General features: G+C 43.3%; 1 protein-coding gene across 4 annotated transcripts in view; it reads left to right on the forward strand.

Annotated features, from left to right (window-relative positions):
- Positions 1–17,118, forward strand: part of EVA1C (eva-1 homolog C) — a 42,366-nt gene that overhangs the window by 16,299 nt on the left and 8,949 nt on the right. For all 4 annotated transcript variants that reach the window (XM_064470704.1, XM_064470696.1, XM_064470720.1 and 1 more), the window contains exons 3-4: positions 2,963–3,086; positions 6,135–6,287. In XM_064470704.1, the coding sequence (XP_064326774.1) occupies positions 2,963–3,086; positions 6,135–6,287 (277 nt within the window). The remainder of the gene's footprint in view (positions 1–2,962; positions 3,087–6,134; positions 6,288–17,118) is intronic.

The following is a 17,118-nucleotide window of genomic DNA, read 5'->3' on the forward strand; positions in this document are numbered from 1 at the left end:
ACTGTGACAGATAAATAGCAGATCCTAAGCACTTCTCCAGATATCTGCATTTCCATGAATACATGATTTGTATCAGCAGTATCCTATGGTTTGTTTGCTGGGCCCACTTAAGTATAGCTTAAAATTATTTGTACTTCGTAAGTTATTACTTTCTGCTGTGGAGCCTTTTGTAACAAGGCTTAGAAGGTCTGACTTACACTGCTGTGAAAGGCTTGTTTCATCATAGCAAAAATGCCCAGTGTTAGGCCAAATTCAGTAAATCATTGCAAAAATGAGCAGCCAGTGGAATCTGAACATGATCGGTTGGTGAAGCTGTTGTAAATGCTCTACAGAAGCTTTGATGAAGCTTGCAACATTTGTACTTGCAGCCAACACATTGCTTCTTGACAATAGGGAATGTCTGTTCCCACCACTAGTGAGTTGGAAGAGTTTCATAGGGTGGTTTGGAGGTAATATCTTCTCTCCAGAAACAATATTAAGGCAGTTTTATAAGTGTGGCTTGCCCATGCTGTATTGCAACTTCTAAAGACATTCCAGATGTGACCTATGGGCCATGTGAAAGTACATCTCTCCACCAAAAACAGTAGGCCAGATGCATCCTTGATGTCATTTTACTGACTACAGTGAAATGACACCAATGGTTATTTTGGGCTTGTGAGTGCCTTTGTGAGGTCTCCATGGGCAGTTTTTTCCCTTCAATATAATAAACACAGCATGGGATAACTGTTCTATAAACTATCGTGGTTATTCAGGCACTGTCACTGATCAAAGGCATGAAAGTATTTTGACGAGGTCACAAACAGGAGCAATACAAATTCTCTGCATCTCAGGGAGATCCAGTTCTGTCAAGGAGAAGAGTCACATCCTATAAACTGATTTCTTAGGAAAGAGCACCAGTGATCTCATCCCTCCTCCCCTTCCCTTTGGAACTGCATCTGCAGTCTGCATTATCAGGCGTGATGCTACTCTGCAGCCGGGAGGAAGCATAACAGGCATTTTCACAGTGACCTCCTATTAAGAAGGATCACTGCAAAGTTAGATCTGTCTCAAGCTATTAACAGCCCAGTGCTATCTCATTAAGAGTATGATTGTTTGCTTTTGTGGTTGCGTGATTTGCACAACAAAATGATAGAAAATGTGACTGCTGTTTGCATTGAGTAGGAGAAAATACAAACAGACGCACAGGAGATGATTCAGCTCAGGTGCAAACAGAAGGTGACTCAGTAGGGGACAGCTATCTCCACTCTAGACAGAACTCTTATTTCACTGGCCTGGTCCAGACCCATCCAAATTAAGAGGAGTTATTTGTTTGACTTGCGACTCTGTAAAAGAAAAATTGACTGATAAAATTAGGTCTTCTGTGCTTTTCCCCCCCTTTTAAGCTCTTTAGAGGGCACTTAATGCTCAAAAAATGTTGCATGCAAGTCCTCTTCTACCAATGGGAACAAAAAGGCAAGAGCGTTACAGGATCACTGCAATGTGCTGCCAATGTATATCAATCTGCTTGGGAGGGATGGCTTCCAGGGATGACAGGAGAGATTCAGCCACTGCCAACTCTGTCAGCCTGGAAACAAGAGTGCAGCTTGTGCTATCACAGTGGTAAATTTGTCATTTGGCCTCTTGGTATGACTGAGACCCCTTCTGATGAGATACAAGGCAAAAATTCCCATAGATTTTACGGGGGTACCTAAAACTATGGGAGAATTGTATCTTACACTTACTCCTGTTAAGAGTGGGGTGACCCAGAGACAATGCCCTCCTTATTGCAGCCTGCTGTGATTTTAAGCACCAAGAATCCTGAGCCCAACACCACAGACCGTCCAAAAATAGTGTATGGAAAGCCCTCTAAACTGGGCTTTAAGGTGAATAAGAATTTCATAAGTACGCTGCTGCATTTAAACTGGGGTTTTTTTGGTGCTTTGGCTTATGACTGTGTTAAAAACTGGACTCGGACTCATCTTGGGCAATGTCTTCATATTTTCTATAGCTCAGCTCTGAAATCACTGATGAAGTGGGAACACCAATGGGAGCTCTAGGGGTACTCAGTCCTTTTGCTGAATCTGGAGAGGGTCCACATGACCCTTTGCATATAGCACTACTGACTTTTTTATTGTCCTCCTTCTGTTGCCACTCCCAGTGAAGCAGCACAGTAAGAACCAAGATAGATTGTTGGGCCAAAAAATCTGGGGTAGATATGGCCTTAGAAGAGCATTTAAAAAAAAAAAAAAAGACAACTCTGTGCTATCCAATTAAACCAATTCTGGAATTTGTTCAAGTGGCAAGTCAAGTAAATATCTGATAATGTGTGTAACTGCAAGCAAGAAGTAAGTGCCCCTTAAACAGGAGGTCCTATGTACGGCTTAAAGCTGGGTTTGTGCCCAAGTGTCACTAAGCACACCAAGTCATTAGTTAAAACTCTTTCAAGTGAAGATATTACAGAGCATGATCAAGTAAACTTAAGCAGATTGAGATGAATGGTTAAAAAGTCATGTTTTTGCATTACCATGCTTCACCTGCACCTTGCACTCCTATAAATGCTGTGAGGAGTGTGTGAGTGCCGCAGGCACATCAGTGAAGAGGCTGGGGGCTGAGCATGTTCCCACTTGCTCTGGGCCCTGCACAGAGTCCCAAGCACCACTGGGGCTGTGGTGGCACACCGCAAGGTCTGGCCTACTGGCTGGGAGCAGAGGGAAAAGTGACAAACAACAGCAAATTGGTAACATCCAAAGTTGCCATGGGCATCACTGTGATGAGTATGTTCCCATAAGCTTGGCCATGACTCAAAGCCCAGCAGAGCTGTGGCTTAAATCCAGTGATACAGATGCATCTTATGTGTTTATAGCCAAAAAGTTGCAAAGGAATGGTTTCTTTCCTGTATAGAACAAAGTACAACTAAGTGTTCTCATTGATGTGTAGCTTCATACCTTGTTTTCAAGCCTATCCTTTTTGCCCGTTGTTCTAGAAAGTGCTGGATGAATGCCAAAACCTGAGATCCTGCCAGCTCCTTGTCAATAGTCGGGTTTTTGGACCTGATCTGTGTCCAGGGACCACTAAATTCCTCCTTGTCTCCTTTAAATGCAAACCTAGTAAGTAATCTACATCAGGCAAATGTGTTTTTATGTGTGTTTCGTTGTTTGTTTTGGTTAAAAAGCCACTGCACAAGGCTTTGCATAAATCCATGTGAAGTTTTGGGACTTTCAGATTAATAGCAAATTGTTTTTTTCTGCTTTACCTTAGCTCTTTACTGTGTTTACAACTTCAGTGTGCTTGCTGCCAATTTAATGACCAGTGTACTTTGGCACGGTCAGATGTCAGACATCAGCCTAGAAAGGAAGAATGTTTTGGAAATTATTTTCATAGAGATGGCAAAGATAATGTCATATTAGAAAGATAAAGCTGAAGAGCAAAAACAGATGCTTGGGCTAAGGATCCAAATGATGAAGAAGATATCATAATAAGGAGTATGCAAAAATGCTTGAGGAGGTAGGACCAAAGCTTTCAAAGATCCTCTGCTACTACCTCTCATTTATAGAAAAATGGCTGGAGGATACACGTGTGGCTAAACTTTATTACAGAATTTCATTGTGGAATCACCTGTATCTATGCAGGTAATTGATGTTGATATGTAAAGGGACAAATCCTGCCTCAAAGAGAATGCACTTTGTGAACATGAGAAAAGTGTAAGAAAGATTAAGAGAATTATCATGAGGTTTCATTTACTGGTGTATTTTAATTGTTTTTCTTGTTGCTATTGTATATGAGAACAAGCCCCAGTAGCCTGGGGGCTCAGCTTTTTTTGGCAGCTAATCCCCAGTGTGGCTGAAATGGGTCCCAAAGGAAATAGTTGAATGATGATTTATGGGTAGGTTCACCAGCCAACTCAGAAATACCATCCCACAACTAAAGGAAAAAGCACAAAAGAGATTTTCTTTAATCGGAGCATTAAGATAGACATCATTGGTGGAATAGAAACAGGGGTGGCAATCAAACTGAGAGGCAAATTTATGCAGAGTATTGAAGTCAGAGCAGAGATAGAGCAACAGAGTAGGCAGGTGTTATCTTTGGCAAGGTACCGATACAAGAATGCCAGGGAGATTTACTGGGCCAGTCATCAGAAGGAAAAAATGTCTGAAATTTAACATTTTTATGATCTGTTTCATTATCTTATAGTTTAAAGATTTTTTTTTACGTATTACAATTACTGCATTATTAGTAGATGGATTTGAATATCATAACTGTGTCTGTGTCATCCAAAACCTCTTTTTACTAATCAAAAGTGGATTAGGATCCTGTTTGTTAACTTTTTTAAGCTGCTTAATATTTTTCCCACTGGAAATGAGCTACTTTGAATATATAATATTCTCTGTAATCTGGATTTTACAAAAGCTGGTGAAAAGTGTATTTAACAGCAAGTGCTGTCTCCAGAACTGAGGAATAGTCCAGTTCCAGTGCAAATTACATGATTTCATGTGACAGGACATTTATATTTGTAAGTAAGATACCAATATTGTTAGTCTTGGCTGTGGAAAACATCCTTACTCAGGAAGTCACTTGACTATAACTTTAAGTGTATTTTACAATGTCCTTGCTTTCAAGTGGGCACTTAAGCAATTGTCTGAGTCCCTTAGTTTTTACTCTATTTAGAAATATTTTATTTACCCCTGTTGCTGTATCTCTACAGATGTCTGTGGTGTATTCTTCCCTTTGTCTTATGCCACTTGCAGCTTTTTTTTCTGTTGTCTGTGCTTCCATGGCCTCTGCAGCAACCACGTAGCACAGCTGTACAGACACAAAGCCCCACTTTAGACTGTCAGCCCTCAGATCAGAGCCTCTGATTTCTTGGCATGGTCCTCATGGGTGTACGATATGGCAGGTGCTTCTGCAGAGGTAACAATCTGCAGCAGGTCAAGTATTTTTTAAAATCACTCTTTTTAGACTTAAACTTATGACTGCTGGTGAGCTTGAATGGAAGAAACTGGACTATTACCAAGAACATTAAGCCATTTTTTTATCTGTTCTATTCTAAACAAAACAATAATGCTTTCTTTATTGAATAGATAGGAGGTTTTACTCTCTTCAGTGCCCCTAGCACCAACACCCACACTCCACTCACAAGGATACCAGTCAGTAACAATAAGGTTTCCCTTTCTCCTGCTCAGCTCAGGAACCTCCTTTTCCTGTTTTCACATTTTTGAAGGACAAAAAAAATGGAGCAGAATATACTCTTCTCCCTGGCCTTATCTGCGGTATAAAGGTTTGCCACCATACATAGACAGGAAGACTTGAGCGGTAAAATGCTGCAAGCAGAGCTGCTGCTTAGGCCAGCAAGAGACCTCCTTGGCCAGATGGCAGATTTTAACCAGTTCCCTAGGAGGGATAAACTATGCTGTCTGGAAGACGATCTCACTGGCTTCCCCACCTCTGTGCTGAGAGCACTGCCAGTGTGCCTGTGCCAGCTGAGAAAGGGAGGGGGTGTATTTTTCTCAGGCTCCCGATTCACATGGCTTTGTCAGGAAAAACTTCCAAATGAGCCCTTGCTGGATAGTTACGCCCAGGGAAACCCACTGACCTTGGTGGAGCCATGCAAATACAGCTGAGAGCACTGTCTGGCTCAGGATACGCAGCCCATCCCCATGCCTTTGTGCCTCCCATTCTTTGGCGCTCGCTCAGTGCTGTATGCGGTGGCACTGGGTGATGCCAGCCATCCCCATGATTGATGAGTGGTCGGAGGCTCTCAGCACTCAGGCGGGCGTCTGAAGTAGGCATAGAATGCACCATTGTCCTGGGGAGAGACAAAAGGAATGGAAGAGGCTTCTCCTACTGGGCAGTGGTGGAAAGCAAGCCAGGAAATTGGGCAGGAAGGGGGGAGGCTGTTCCACTGGGAGAAGAGATTGGCAAAAGTTAACTTTATAATTCATTTCAAAAAGGAACCGGAGGCTTTAGGTAGTCATATGGGAGCAATTGAGTTGGAGGAAACACTCTGCTTTGCTCTTGGCTTTGTCTCTGGTTATAATAGTGCCACATACCACTTGCAACAGAACTTGCAGAAAAGCTGTTTTCTGTCGTGCTGCTATTTGCAGTCCAGCTGAGTAAATTGCCTCATGCTACCATATTGTTGTTTGCTTTTCTTTTAGCTGAATACAAAACCAAATCAGCATGTGAAAACCAGGAGCTCAAACTCCACTGTCAGGAGTCCAAGTTCCTTATCATCTATTCTGCCACCTATGGCAGATGGGCACACGAGGAGAACGTCTGCTCGACAGAAGTGGAGCACGTTCCCCCCTTCGGTATGTTTTTACATTGTTGCTAGACTTTCTCCAAATGAGTGCACGAGGATGGGGAGAAAACTTCAGGTGCAAGTGCAATGGCATTTTGGAAGCACCAGTGGTTGAAGCATGTGAGAGATTATTTCTGAAACACAAACAAATTGCCCAGTGTGAGGGAGAAACATAGAGTAAGAAATGCAGCAAAAAGTGATAAACTTTCATATAGTTGATCGGTCCTTAGTATGATTAACATCAAAAACTCTAGTTCTGTTGGCTGTCTTGAACTTGGGTGATGTATACTAAATGCCAGCCTTTCTTCTTCCTCCAACTTCCAACAATGATTAGGCAACCCAAGTGTCATGACACCTTGTCTTACTGTTACCTTCTTCTTTAATCTCTGTTTCTGCCAGCTCTTCCTTGCCTTAAATGCAGGCTGTAAGGATAGGATCCATAGGTTAGGGTCCATTGCTTTAGATGCTGTTGTATGACCAGACTCCAAGACTGTGGTAATACAATAGAAAATTAAACGTGCCTGGGACTTCTCTCTGGTACCAAGCCCAGCAGGCAGGAACGCCCTGTGTAGGCAGTACTAAATTCTTACCCTCCAAAGCAGGATGACTGCTTGGGGCTGCCTGGCCTGTGCTAGCTCCTCAGCTGTGATAGGGAGTTGCTGAGAGGATGCTGTTGACCCGGGCCAGATGGGTGCAGGGACTGTACTGATCAGAATGGAGCACTGCGTTGCAGTGCCAGAAACATGCCCTCTCACTGCTGATTTACCAGTGCAGGTGCATCCTGATATATATATTAATAAACAATATTAATGTCACTGTATTATTAGTAATTCACATATAAGCAGTATGTTAATGTTGCTGTAATAGTAATATTACTTTGGTCAGACTGTGAACACTTTCAGGCACAGACCCTTTTAAATAGGTAAAATAATCCAAAACATAAGTAATTGTATGGTCTATGTCGATAACCAGTCATTGACTTCGCTGTATAGTCTCAGCTGATATATGATTAAAGACTTCTGACTCGCTTTTTATTGCTAAATATCTATATGTATAGTAGCATGTGGTTGTGAGGGTGCTTGATGCTTGTATGAATAATATATTCAGCGGTTGACACTGAAGGTGTGAAGGTAAATTTTTATGCTGTGGAGAAGGCCAGCACAAGGTACATGTGCTGTTTGCAACCTTTAATACCACACAGGGAAGGACTTACATGACTGATGCCAGTCCCATGCAAAGGCTGAACTTTACTCCTAAGAAACATGCTACAAGTGAAATCTGTAAAAAGCATCTCTTAACATTAAGAAGAGATCAGTTATTAGTCTTAAAAGCCATTTGTCTGCAAGCCAATGTTTCTATTTAGTTGTATAGATATTATTACAAATGTATTGGCTGAAATTGTAATCTGTTCTTAGAAAATAATCTATTTAAAATTTCCAGATCTGTGTTTCACACAGGCTATCTTGTGTGGCCCTTCACACAGACTTTAGCTCTACCTATCTATTCTGTGGAGGAAACATTTTAGCAGGTTTCTGACAGACCCATACTTCCTTCATGACGGTGGTATTAGTGTATGACACAAAGCAGATCAGAGATAGCTCGGTTGGTTGGGAAAGGCTGCCATCTTATTTATTTCTTGCACTTCAGTCACCTCTGGAAATCATTCACATGCCTCTAATGTCAGCACTTACAGTTCACAGATCAGAATGCTGCAAACCCTCCTTACTGGATAAAGTTTCCCAGTATAAACAGAGAAAGAATTTGCAACAGCATCAAACTCTTTGCTGTGGCCCCCTGCATGCAAGCACCTCTTGAGCTCACTGGCTGTTGCTGGTTTTGTGTTCTATAAAGCAACCTAAAACTGTGTTAATAGGAGAGAGCAAAAACCTGAGACAAACACAAGGTAGATCTAGAAGGTAGATCCTTGTATACATTTCCCGTTACTTAATGAAAGTGCTTGGCTTCTTCCTGCATGGTACCAGTAACCCTCTGCAGAGAGTATAATTTTCAAAAGCACCTATGTGGTTTGGGAGTATGCATTCAGTTATCACAAAAGACTTAGCACTTAGTAACCAAATCAAATTGACTCTAGATCTATCCATCTCGAGTTTAAATCTTATTTATGTGGTTATTTAAGCACAGTCAGATGTGAGCGGGTGCATGATTAGACTTTTTAAATGTCTGTGTACCTTTCTTTCAGGGAAAGCAATGGCAATTTTAATGTCAGTGTGATTTTAATGATTTGAGACAATCTAGAAAACTTCAGCTTCAGCAGCTTCAGCTGCTCTTCATTCCTGAATCAGAGCCCACGTGCTTGTATATGTTTACACCAAATGCTAAATCTGCTCCAACACACATCCATGTTGTTTCTACCCACATTTGTGCATCTCAGCCTAAAGGCAGTGCTTGAGACTTCCCATTTCTTGCACCCCATCACAGGAAACTGAGGCATTTTTTTAGTACTACCCAGAAGAGAAGTCATCTGTAGGTCCTAATGACAAGGATCAGAAGTCTCTTTTGAGCTCAGAAGTTTTGCATTTACCCATACTTGATATGGCCCTGCTAGGAGTACTGGGCATTGAATTGATTAGATACTTCTCTAGATTTTGGTGACCTCATTTACATTTAATGTAGCTGATAAGCAATTAATGACAAACAGCAGCTTTGGACTGAGACAGATGTATTCTGAACTATTGCTTTTCTGTGAACAGTCTACCCAATCAGCTGACAGATCTTCAGAGCTTTGCTTCAAAGGGAACACAGGAAAACATAAAATTTCTTTAGCATAAAGGCTCTTCTCCATATAGGAAGTAGAGTATATAAATCCATCTCTGGTATTTGTGATATCTGTGTGGCCTCAGAGCACTTGTAGGATCCCAAGCCTCAGCTGAACTGCCTCCTTTTGGAACTAGTTTTCTGAGCCAGTTTAATAATGTAAGTTAAGTACCATTTTCAATACAGAGGAGGAAGAAGAGTAATGGCATCAGGGTGTCATCCCTGCTAGATAAAGCCTTTACAGTAGAGTTGTCCTCTGGTCTGGCTAAGTCTTGCTTACCCTAGGCAATGGAACAGCTTTAGCATGAGACAAAGCCAATTGAAAAGCCCACACAGGGTGGGTTTTGGGAAATATGCATTCGAGTCCCTATTCTGATTCAGATAAGATTTGAATCTGGGTAAAGATTTGAACTACTGAGGACAACAAACTCTCTAATGTGTACCATAGGTAAGACAGCACTACTTCAGCCCAAGACTGATACCTAATTATATGTGTAACTTGCACCTTTTATTTCAAGATATCTCTTGTTTTTGTTAAAAATGACCAGAAACAAAGTCTACATTTAGAAAACTCATCTTGCTTGATGCAGTTTGGGGGGGAGAGGGAGGATTTGTCGAAGAAGGTGAAGTTTCCATATAAGATCACTACAAAACATTTTTCCTGGTTTTTACCACTTTCACCATCAAACTGAAGTATTTTTACATGTGTCTAGACTTGCTCTCTGAGTTATCATCAGGGCCATTCATTCCTATGAGTTGTCACTGTTGCCCACTTCAAAGAACAGTGTGTAAAATCTTGTCTCCAGGCATTTTAGGATATTTTACCTTCAGGAAAAGTTTGTTCTGCAAAGTAAGCTCTGACCGTAAGTAGCAGAGTTCACTGAAGCACAGGGAATTATTTCCATTATAAGATCTCTGGACCATTGCAGGAAAATAAAAAAACTCTGAGCAGTGTACTGCTTCTGCAGCTGTTCAGATGACTGGCACTGTTAAGGCTGTACAGAATTTAGGGAAAGTAAGTTCGCTGTTTTCCTAAGATTATAAAAAACTTCTCAAGAAAACTAAAACCTTTTTGGGTGCAGTTTTGTAGCAGATGGTTCTGCTTAGAGGAATCTATTGTGCCCAGCACCAAAGCAGGAAGCTGTAGCAGTTTGTTCCTGTGTGAGTTGTTGCCTTTTCTGACATATTATCTTTGTGCTAACATGTGCATGAGGAAAAGGAAAATTTGCTGGCCAAAAGAAGTTAAAGAGTTGTGCCAGAACAGGTTACCACAGAGAGTACAAGGAAGATTCAGGTCAACAAACACTTCTTAAATCATAAATTACTCTTGTTAATACATGAAAGTACTTGAAAGAAGGTTTGGTAGTGGGTCATCTCTAGCTGCAACTTGCAAGCTAGTGCACTAAAATGTCCTTCCCAGAAATTTCACGTGGATGTGCATTGGCTGGTCAGATGTGCATTCCCTTGAGCACTAATGACCAGCAGAGCCCTGAATTGCATATCTTCATTGCTGGAAGCTAGGGTCCTTTCCAGCACAGCCCTCTCTCTTCTCATCTGTTCCCACTTTTGGGAGGTTGAGAGGAGAGGTGGAGAATTCAGGCACTCTCATCATAGCTTGCACCATGGCATGACATGCCCTGGGGCTGGGTGTTGTCCTAATCCCCTTTTCCCAGTGAAATGGCATTCAGCTGAGAAGAAGGGGTGTTAGCAAGGCAGGAAAGAAAGATTTCCAAGATCCTGTAGGTTCCTTCCAGCCCAACAAGGCATCATGATTTTGTTACATAACAGTATTTTGTGATACTGTGATTCCTTTTTTTTTCTTTTTTTATTTTTTGTATCAGTATTGTGCACAATTCAAAGGGCCTACATCTATTACTAACAGTGGTTGAAAAGCTTTTGGTTTCTTTCTCTTACTGAGAGACGTGTACTCCTACTATGAGCCAGTCCTTTGTATAAGTCTCCTGAGAGCAGATATAAATGAAATAAAGGTACAAATGGCTATAGGCAGATCTGGAAATGCTTACATACTGAAGTTATTACGTTCATGCTAGCTATAGACTTCTAGATGCCATAAAACAGAAACCATGTAAGTTGGCCAAAATTTAGGAAATGCTGGATATTGAAGTACAGACACTTCAAGGAGCACTTAGTCAATTAACAGAAACGCTGAGGCCAGTTGTCTGCTGGGGGAAGAAGCCAGAGCTTATAGCTCAGAGCTGCTACAAAGAAGGTGACTAAGTCCTTTCTAGACTGCAAGTATCACTGGTTCAAGGTCTGGGTATGCCCTTCCATTCCTGAGCATCCTAAGCTTAGCATATATTTACCAGCTATGGGGTTGATTTCAAACACAAGCCCTGTGGGCAGTCATGCCAGGGGCAAGCTACTGAATGGAAGAAGGCTGGGGCTGCAGAGCAGTTATTTTAATAACCCAGTACAGGATCTCTTACAGGGGCACCGTGAAAGAGCAAGTGTGCTCCAGCTGTGAAGGCAGAGTGAAGGTGCAAGCAGGGTAGATGCAGATGCATTGTTCTATAGCAGGACCAGGGCTCAGGGATGTGGGGTAGGTTGACATCTGCTTTTGCAGCTTCTGCCACTGGTGTCTTGCAGCTTTGGGTATGGGAGACAACAGTGAACTGAATTTTGTGTGTTATTGTGGTTTAAACCCAGCCAACAACTAAGCCCCACGCAGCTGCTTGTTCACTCCCCCCTGGTGGGATGGAGGAGAGAATCAGAAGGGTAAAAGTGAAAAAACTCATGGGTTTAGATAAAGACGGTTTAACAGGTAAAGCAAAAGCCACACACACAAGCAAAGCAAGACAAGGAATTCATTCACTGCTTCCCATTGGCAGGCAGGTGTGCAGCCATATCCAGTAAAGCAGGGCTCCATCACACGTAATGATTACTTGGAACACAAACACCGTCACTCCAAACATCCCCCACTTCCTTATTTTCTCCTCCAGCTGTATATACTGAGCATGACGTCATACGGTATCGAATATCCCTTTGGTCAGTTTGGGTCACCGTTCCCAGCCGCGTCCCCTCCCCGCTTCTTGTGCACCCGGCAGGTCATGGGAAGCTGAAAAAGTCCTTGACTAGTGCAAGCACTGCTTAGCTGCAACTAAAACATCTCCACATTATCAACACTGTTTTTAGCACAAGTCCAAAACAAAGCCCCGTACTAGCTACTCTGAAGAAAATTAACTCTATCCCAGCTGAAACCAGGTCATGCGTGCAAAAGTAGATAAAATTGTTCAATTTTGCTTCCACCACAAAAATCCTTAAGTCAACTCCCTTTGTGTGTAGACCTCAGATATGAAAAGTTCTTTGTCTGGGCAGCCTGAGCAAACTGGGAAGCTTAGTAGCTGTTTTGGGCCCCAGAAGGTGCCAGCAGGAGCCATTGCACCCCTTGGTGCCAGCAAGTCTTGTCAAGACAAAGCTTCCCAAAAAGAAAAAGTGTTCAAATCAATGGCAGGAGAGAAGCCATTGTTTGAAGGGAAGAAGAGAGCAGCCACCATTTTTAAAGTCGAGTTAACTTTCTGCTGAGATGAAGAGGGAAGGTCACATTTCGCTGAGCAGCTGTTTGAAGTTGCTTGAATTTACTTGAAGTTGCTCAGATGCACATAACTTCATCCATTGAAGTTTTCTTTACTAGCAGTTCATGGACTTTCTGGTGTATAGTTTTTCCTAGCTTAGATTTTTGAACTGTTTGGAAAAGTACACTTGGCGCTCAAGTCTAAAGTAAGCCAAGGAGCTCCTGCCTGTATACATGGCGACCCAAGTGGTGCAAAACAAAGCAACAAGCATTTGAGCAGAGGGTTCCTGCTGCTGCCAGCAAGTGGGGAGCTCCACTTGTCTCTTGCCCTTGGTGTTTGTGCTGGCAGTTGGATCCTCCACTCTGTCCATATGCATGTGCAGGAAGGAGAGAAAGACCAGGTTGGGTTTTTTTTTTTGTGCAAAATACTTACAGACTGAATTCTGAACTCAGAGCCACTTGTAAATAAAACCAAGCAATGGGCTAATCTCATGCAGGCTACAGGTGCCTCACAACAGGCACTGCAGTCAGAGGGAGAGAGAGGGTGCAGCTTTTCAGAAAGCCTGGGTGCTGTAGTCACTTCTAAGGAATGGCCTACGCTGGCAGTAAGTAGTATTTTTAGCGTATCATACTGCCTTGTTTACTGACAATACTTGGACCTGGAATGTGTTTTGCTAGAATCCGAGGTTCAAATGGCTCTTTTCTGATTCATAGGCAGGACCTTGTGTGCCATGCTCTTGCATAAATTACCATATGATTACAGTAACTTTCTTTAGGAGTCTGCAGCCTTAGCTTGCTCTGAACTCCATAGTTTACCCTTGTCAGTTCTTATCCCCAGAGATGATATTGGGGCTCCACAAAGCACAAGCCATCCTGATTTGGTAGTGTGAAATCTTTGCTTTCAGTTGATTTTAACAGCAAGCTCCTTATCCTTTTGCGGGTAGGCACAGCCCAGAAAGCAGAAAGCAGCATAAGTTTGGGATGAAAGCAAGAAGCAGCTGGGCTCCAGTATTGGAGTGACAAATTGTGGAGGGGTTTCTTTTTTGGGTGCCCTGGTCCTTCACCATCACATTACTTCATATGTCATGCAGATCTACATTTGAGACACATCCCCACCCACCATGTCTTAAGGCTGACCCAGTACACAGTGATGTGGGAGAAGACAGCAATTAGTAATGTTTGGAGAGGGTGTGACAGGACGCTGTTGCCAGCACTTTGGCACAAGACACTTAGGCCAGCTCTGGCTGCTTCATCACTGGCAGGTCTTGTGTGGCGGGGGGGAAAGAAAGGGAGGGAAAGCTCCTACTGTCTGAAGTGAGAGAAGCCTTAAGAAACCAGAAGACAAATTGCTTCTCATTAAAGCCTGCATGATTTATGGCATGTCATTTGCATGCCAAAACTTTCCTAAACAAAGCCAATTACAGAGCTGAAAGAGCCCTTCCTCCAGAAAAAAGGCTTTCTACTCTAACTGTTAAATAGCTGCAGTCAGATTTGATAGTTTATTACTGAATGAAGAACCCTTTCTTGACACCCATATCTCCATGCCATCCATGTAAGTGTCTATTTCAAAAGATCCACCAGCAGTCTTGGTGTATAGCAGGCAACTTTGGGAGAAAGGCGTGAAGAATGGAGTGTTTTCCCAGCCACACATTGCTGCCTTTTCCACCACTGCTAGTGGATGCCACCAGCCTTGTAGCGTGCTGGGAACATGCCTTTCAAGAGGCAGTATATTTTAAACATATGGTACCAATTTAGCAAGCCCCATAAACATGCATAGTTCAAACATTACTTAGATACTCAGAAAGAAGACACATTGCATATTTATGTTCATCTCCTGACTGTGATTTCTTCAGGACCGTTCAGCGGGACTATGCAGCACTGACTGAACCCTTGTCTCATTCAGACACTGCAGTGAGGTGTTTGGCCAGAAGGAGGATAAGTTACTCCTAATGCAAGTTCTGCGTTGCTGCAGCTGGATTGCTATTAGACCCCAAACAAGTTTGGCTGAAAATAGCTTGAATGTCCCTTTGGCACACACTGATTCCTCTGACTTGGGTGCAGGTACACTTGTGTGATGTCTGCTTGTGTGAGATTGCACAGAGAAAAGATGCAGCCGTTAAAAAAATGGCCTTCGGTACCAAGTACACAGAATTCCTGCAAGCTGAACTCATTGCTCAGCTGGTGTCGTAGCTGCTGGGAGAGCGAGTGGGGAGATAGCAAGGATGCACGTAAACCAGAGAGAGAAAAACTGAACGTTTTTTTACTGAATCACTAAAAGCCAAAATCTTGTTAGACCACAGGAAGCTGTTAAATAGAGGTTTTTGTTGTTGTTGTTATAGGTCTTTCCAGTTAACTTCTGTGCTGTCCTGCAAAAGCAAGCCAGCCTTGGTTTGCATTTACTCTCTTGTGTCACCAGGCGAGCCTTGGGAAGTTATCCAAAAACTGGCCTGCCAACAGCCTGCAGGCATATGACAACTGGCTCCTCAGGTAGTAGAGCCAAATCCAACATGAATATAGATGATAAGGAACTATTAACTCCCACAGAAACATGAGCAAACATCTACCAAAGGCAAAATGAAACACGTACTGATACACGTCACTGAATTTGTAGAAAACCATCAGCACAACAGCCTCCTGTTTTTTAAGACACTGTGGGTAGCTCCCAGGGCAGGAAATTTTGTAGAAAACATAATTCAGTTTACCAGGTTGTTATTGTGCTTCCAGTCCATTCATTTATGAATTATGGGACTGATGAGTTGCATCTGTGGCTCCTGAGGAAGCTGGCGCATGAAGTTGCTAAGCCACTATCCATCACATTTGAGAAGTTGTGGCAGTCCAGTGAAGTTCCCGCTGACTGGAAAAGGGCAAACATAACCCCCATTTTAAAAAAGGGAGAAAAGGGAGACCTGGGGAACTACAGGCCAGTCAGTCTCACCTCTGTGCCCAGCCAGATCATGAAGTATATCCTCCTGGAAACTTTGCTAAGGCATATGGAAAATAAGGAGGTGAGTGGTGACAGCCAACATGGCTTCACTAAGGGCAAATCATGCCTGACAAATTTGGTGGCCTCCTACGACAGGGTTATAGGGTTGATGGATAAGGGAAGAGCAACTGACATCATCTATTTGGACTTGTGCAAAGCATTTGACACTGTCCTGCATGGCATCCTTGCCTCTAAATTGGAGAGACATGTATTTGATGGATGGACTGCTTGGTGGATAAGGAATTGGCTGGATGGTCACACTCAAAGCATTGCAGTCAATGGCTCAATGTCCAGGTAGAGACCAGTGATGAGTGGCGTTCGTCAGGAGTCGGTATTGGGACTGGTGCCGTTTAACATCTTTGTTGGCTACATGGACAGTGGGATTGAGTGCGCCCTCAGCAAGTTTGCCAACGACACCAAGCTGTGCACTGCAGTCAACACGCTGGGGGATAGGGATGCCACCCAGAGGGACCTTGAGAAGTGGGCCTGTGTCAACCTCATGAAGTTCAACAAGGCCAAATGCAGGGTCCTGCATATGGGTTGGGGCAATCCCAAGCACGAATACAGGCTGGGCAGAGAATGGATCGAGAGCATCCCTGAGGAGAAGGACTTGGGGGTGTTGGTTGGTAAGAAGCTCAACGTGACCCAGCAACATGAACTTGCAGCCCAGAATGCCAACCAGATCCTGGGCTGCATCAAAAGTAGTGTGGCCAGCAAGTTGAGGGAGGTGATTCTGCCCCTCTACTCTGCTCTGGTGGGACCCCACCTGGAGTACTGTGTCCAGCTCTGGAGCTCTCAACACAAGAAGGACATGGACCTGTTGGAGCGAGTTCAGAGGAGGGCCACAAAGATGATCAGACAGGTGGAGCACCTCCTCTCTGAGGACAGGCTGAGAGAGTTGGGGTTGCTCAGCCTGGAGAAGAGAAGACTGTGGGGACACCTTATAGCAGTCTTCCAGTGCCCCAAGGGGGCCTACCAGAAAGAAGGGGACAAATATTTTAGCAGGGCATGTATTGATAGGACAAGGGGTAGTGGCTTTAAACTGAAAGAAGGTAGATTTAGATTAGATGTAAGGAAGAAATTCTTCACTGTGGGGGTGGTGAAGCACTGGAACAGGTTGCCCAGGGAAGTGGTGCATGCCCCATCCCTGGCAGTGTTCAAGGCCAGGTTGGATGGGGCTTTGAGTGACCTGGTCTAGTGGAAGGTGTCCCTGCCCATGGCAGGGGGTTGGACTAGATGATCTTTAAGGTTCCTCCCAACCCAAACCCTTCTATGATTCTAGATGATAATTCGTCCTGGGTTGTTTCCATACTTGCCAAAATACGCTTGTTGGCTGCCTAAAATGTCCACCTAAATATATCCTTACTCATCTAAAATTGCCATCTAAAAAGGATGAGTTACTTAATCAGAACTATCCAATGTTTTAGTTCAGCCTTCCCAGCTGGCCCAGCAGCCTCCTGGGACACATGGGTATTAGGTTTTTAGGTCTATGAAAAGAAAGAGTTGCTCACCTAAAAATCCATGTCCAAAGATAACCCATGAGCCCTTTGC

Source organism: Phalacrocorax carbo, chromosome 1 (genome assembly GCF_963921805.1).
Source record: "Phalacrocorax carbo chromosome 1, bPhaCar2.1, whole genome shotgun sequence".
NCBI classification, from domain to species: domain Eukaryota; kingdom Metazoa; phylum Chordata; class Aves; order Suliformes; family Phalacrocoracidae; genus Phalacrocorax; species Phalacrocorax carbo.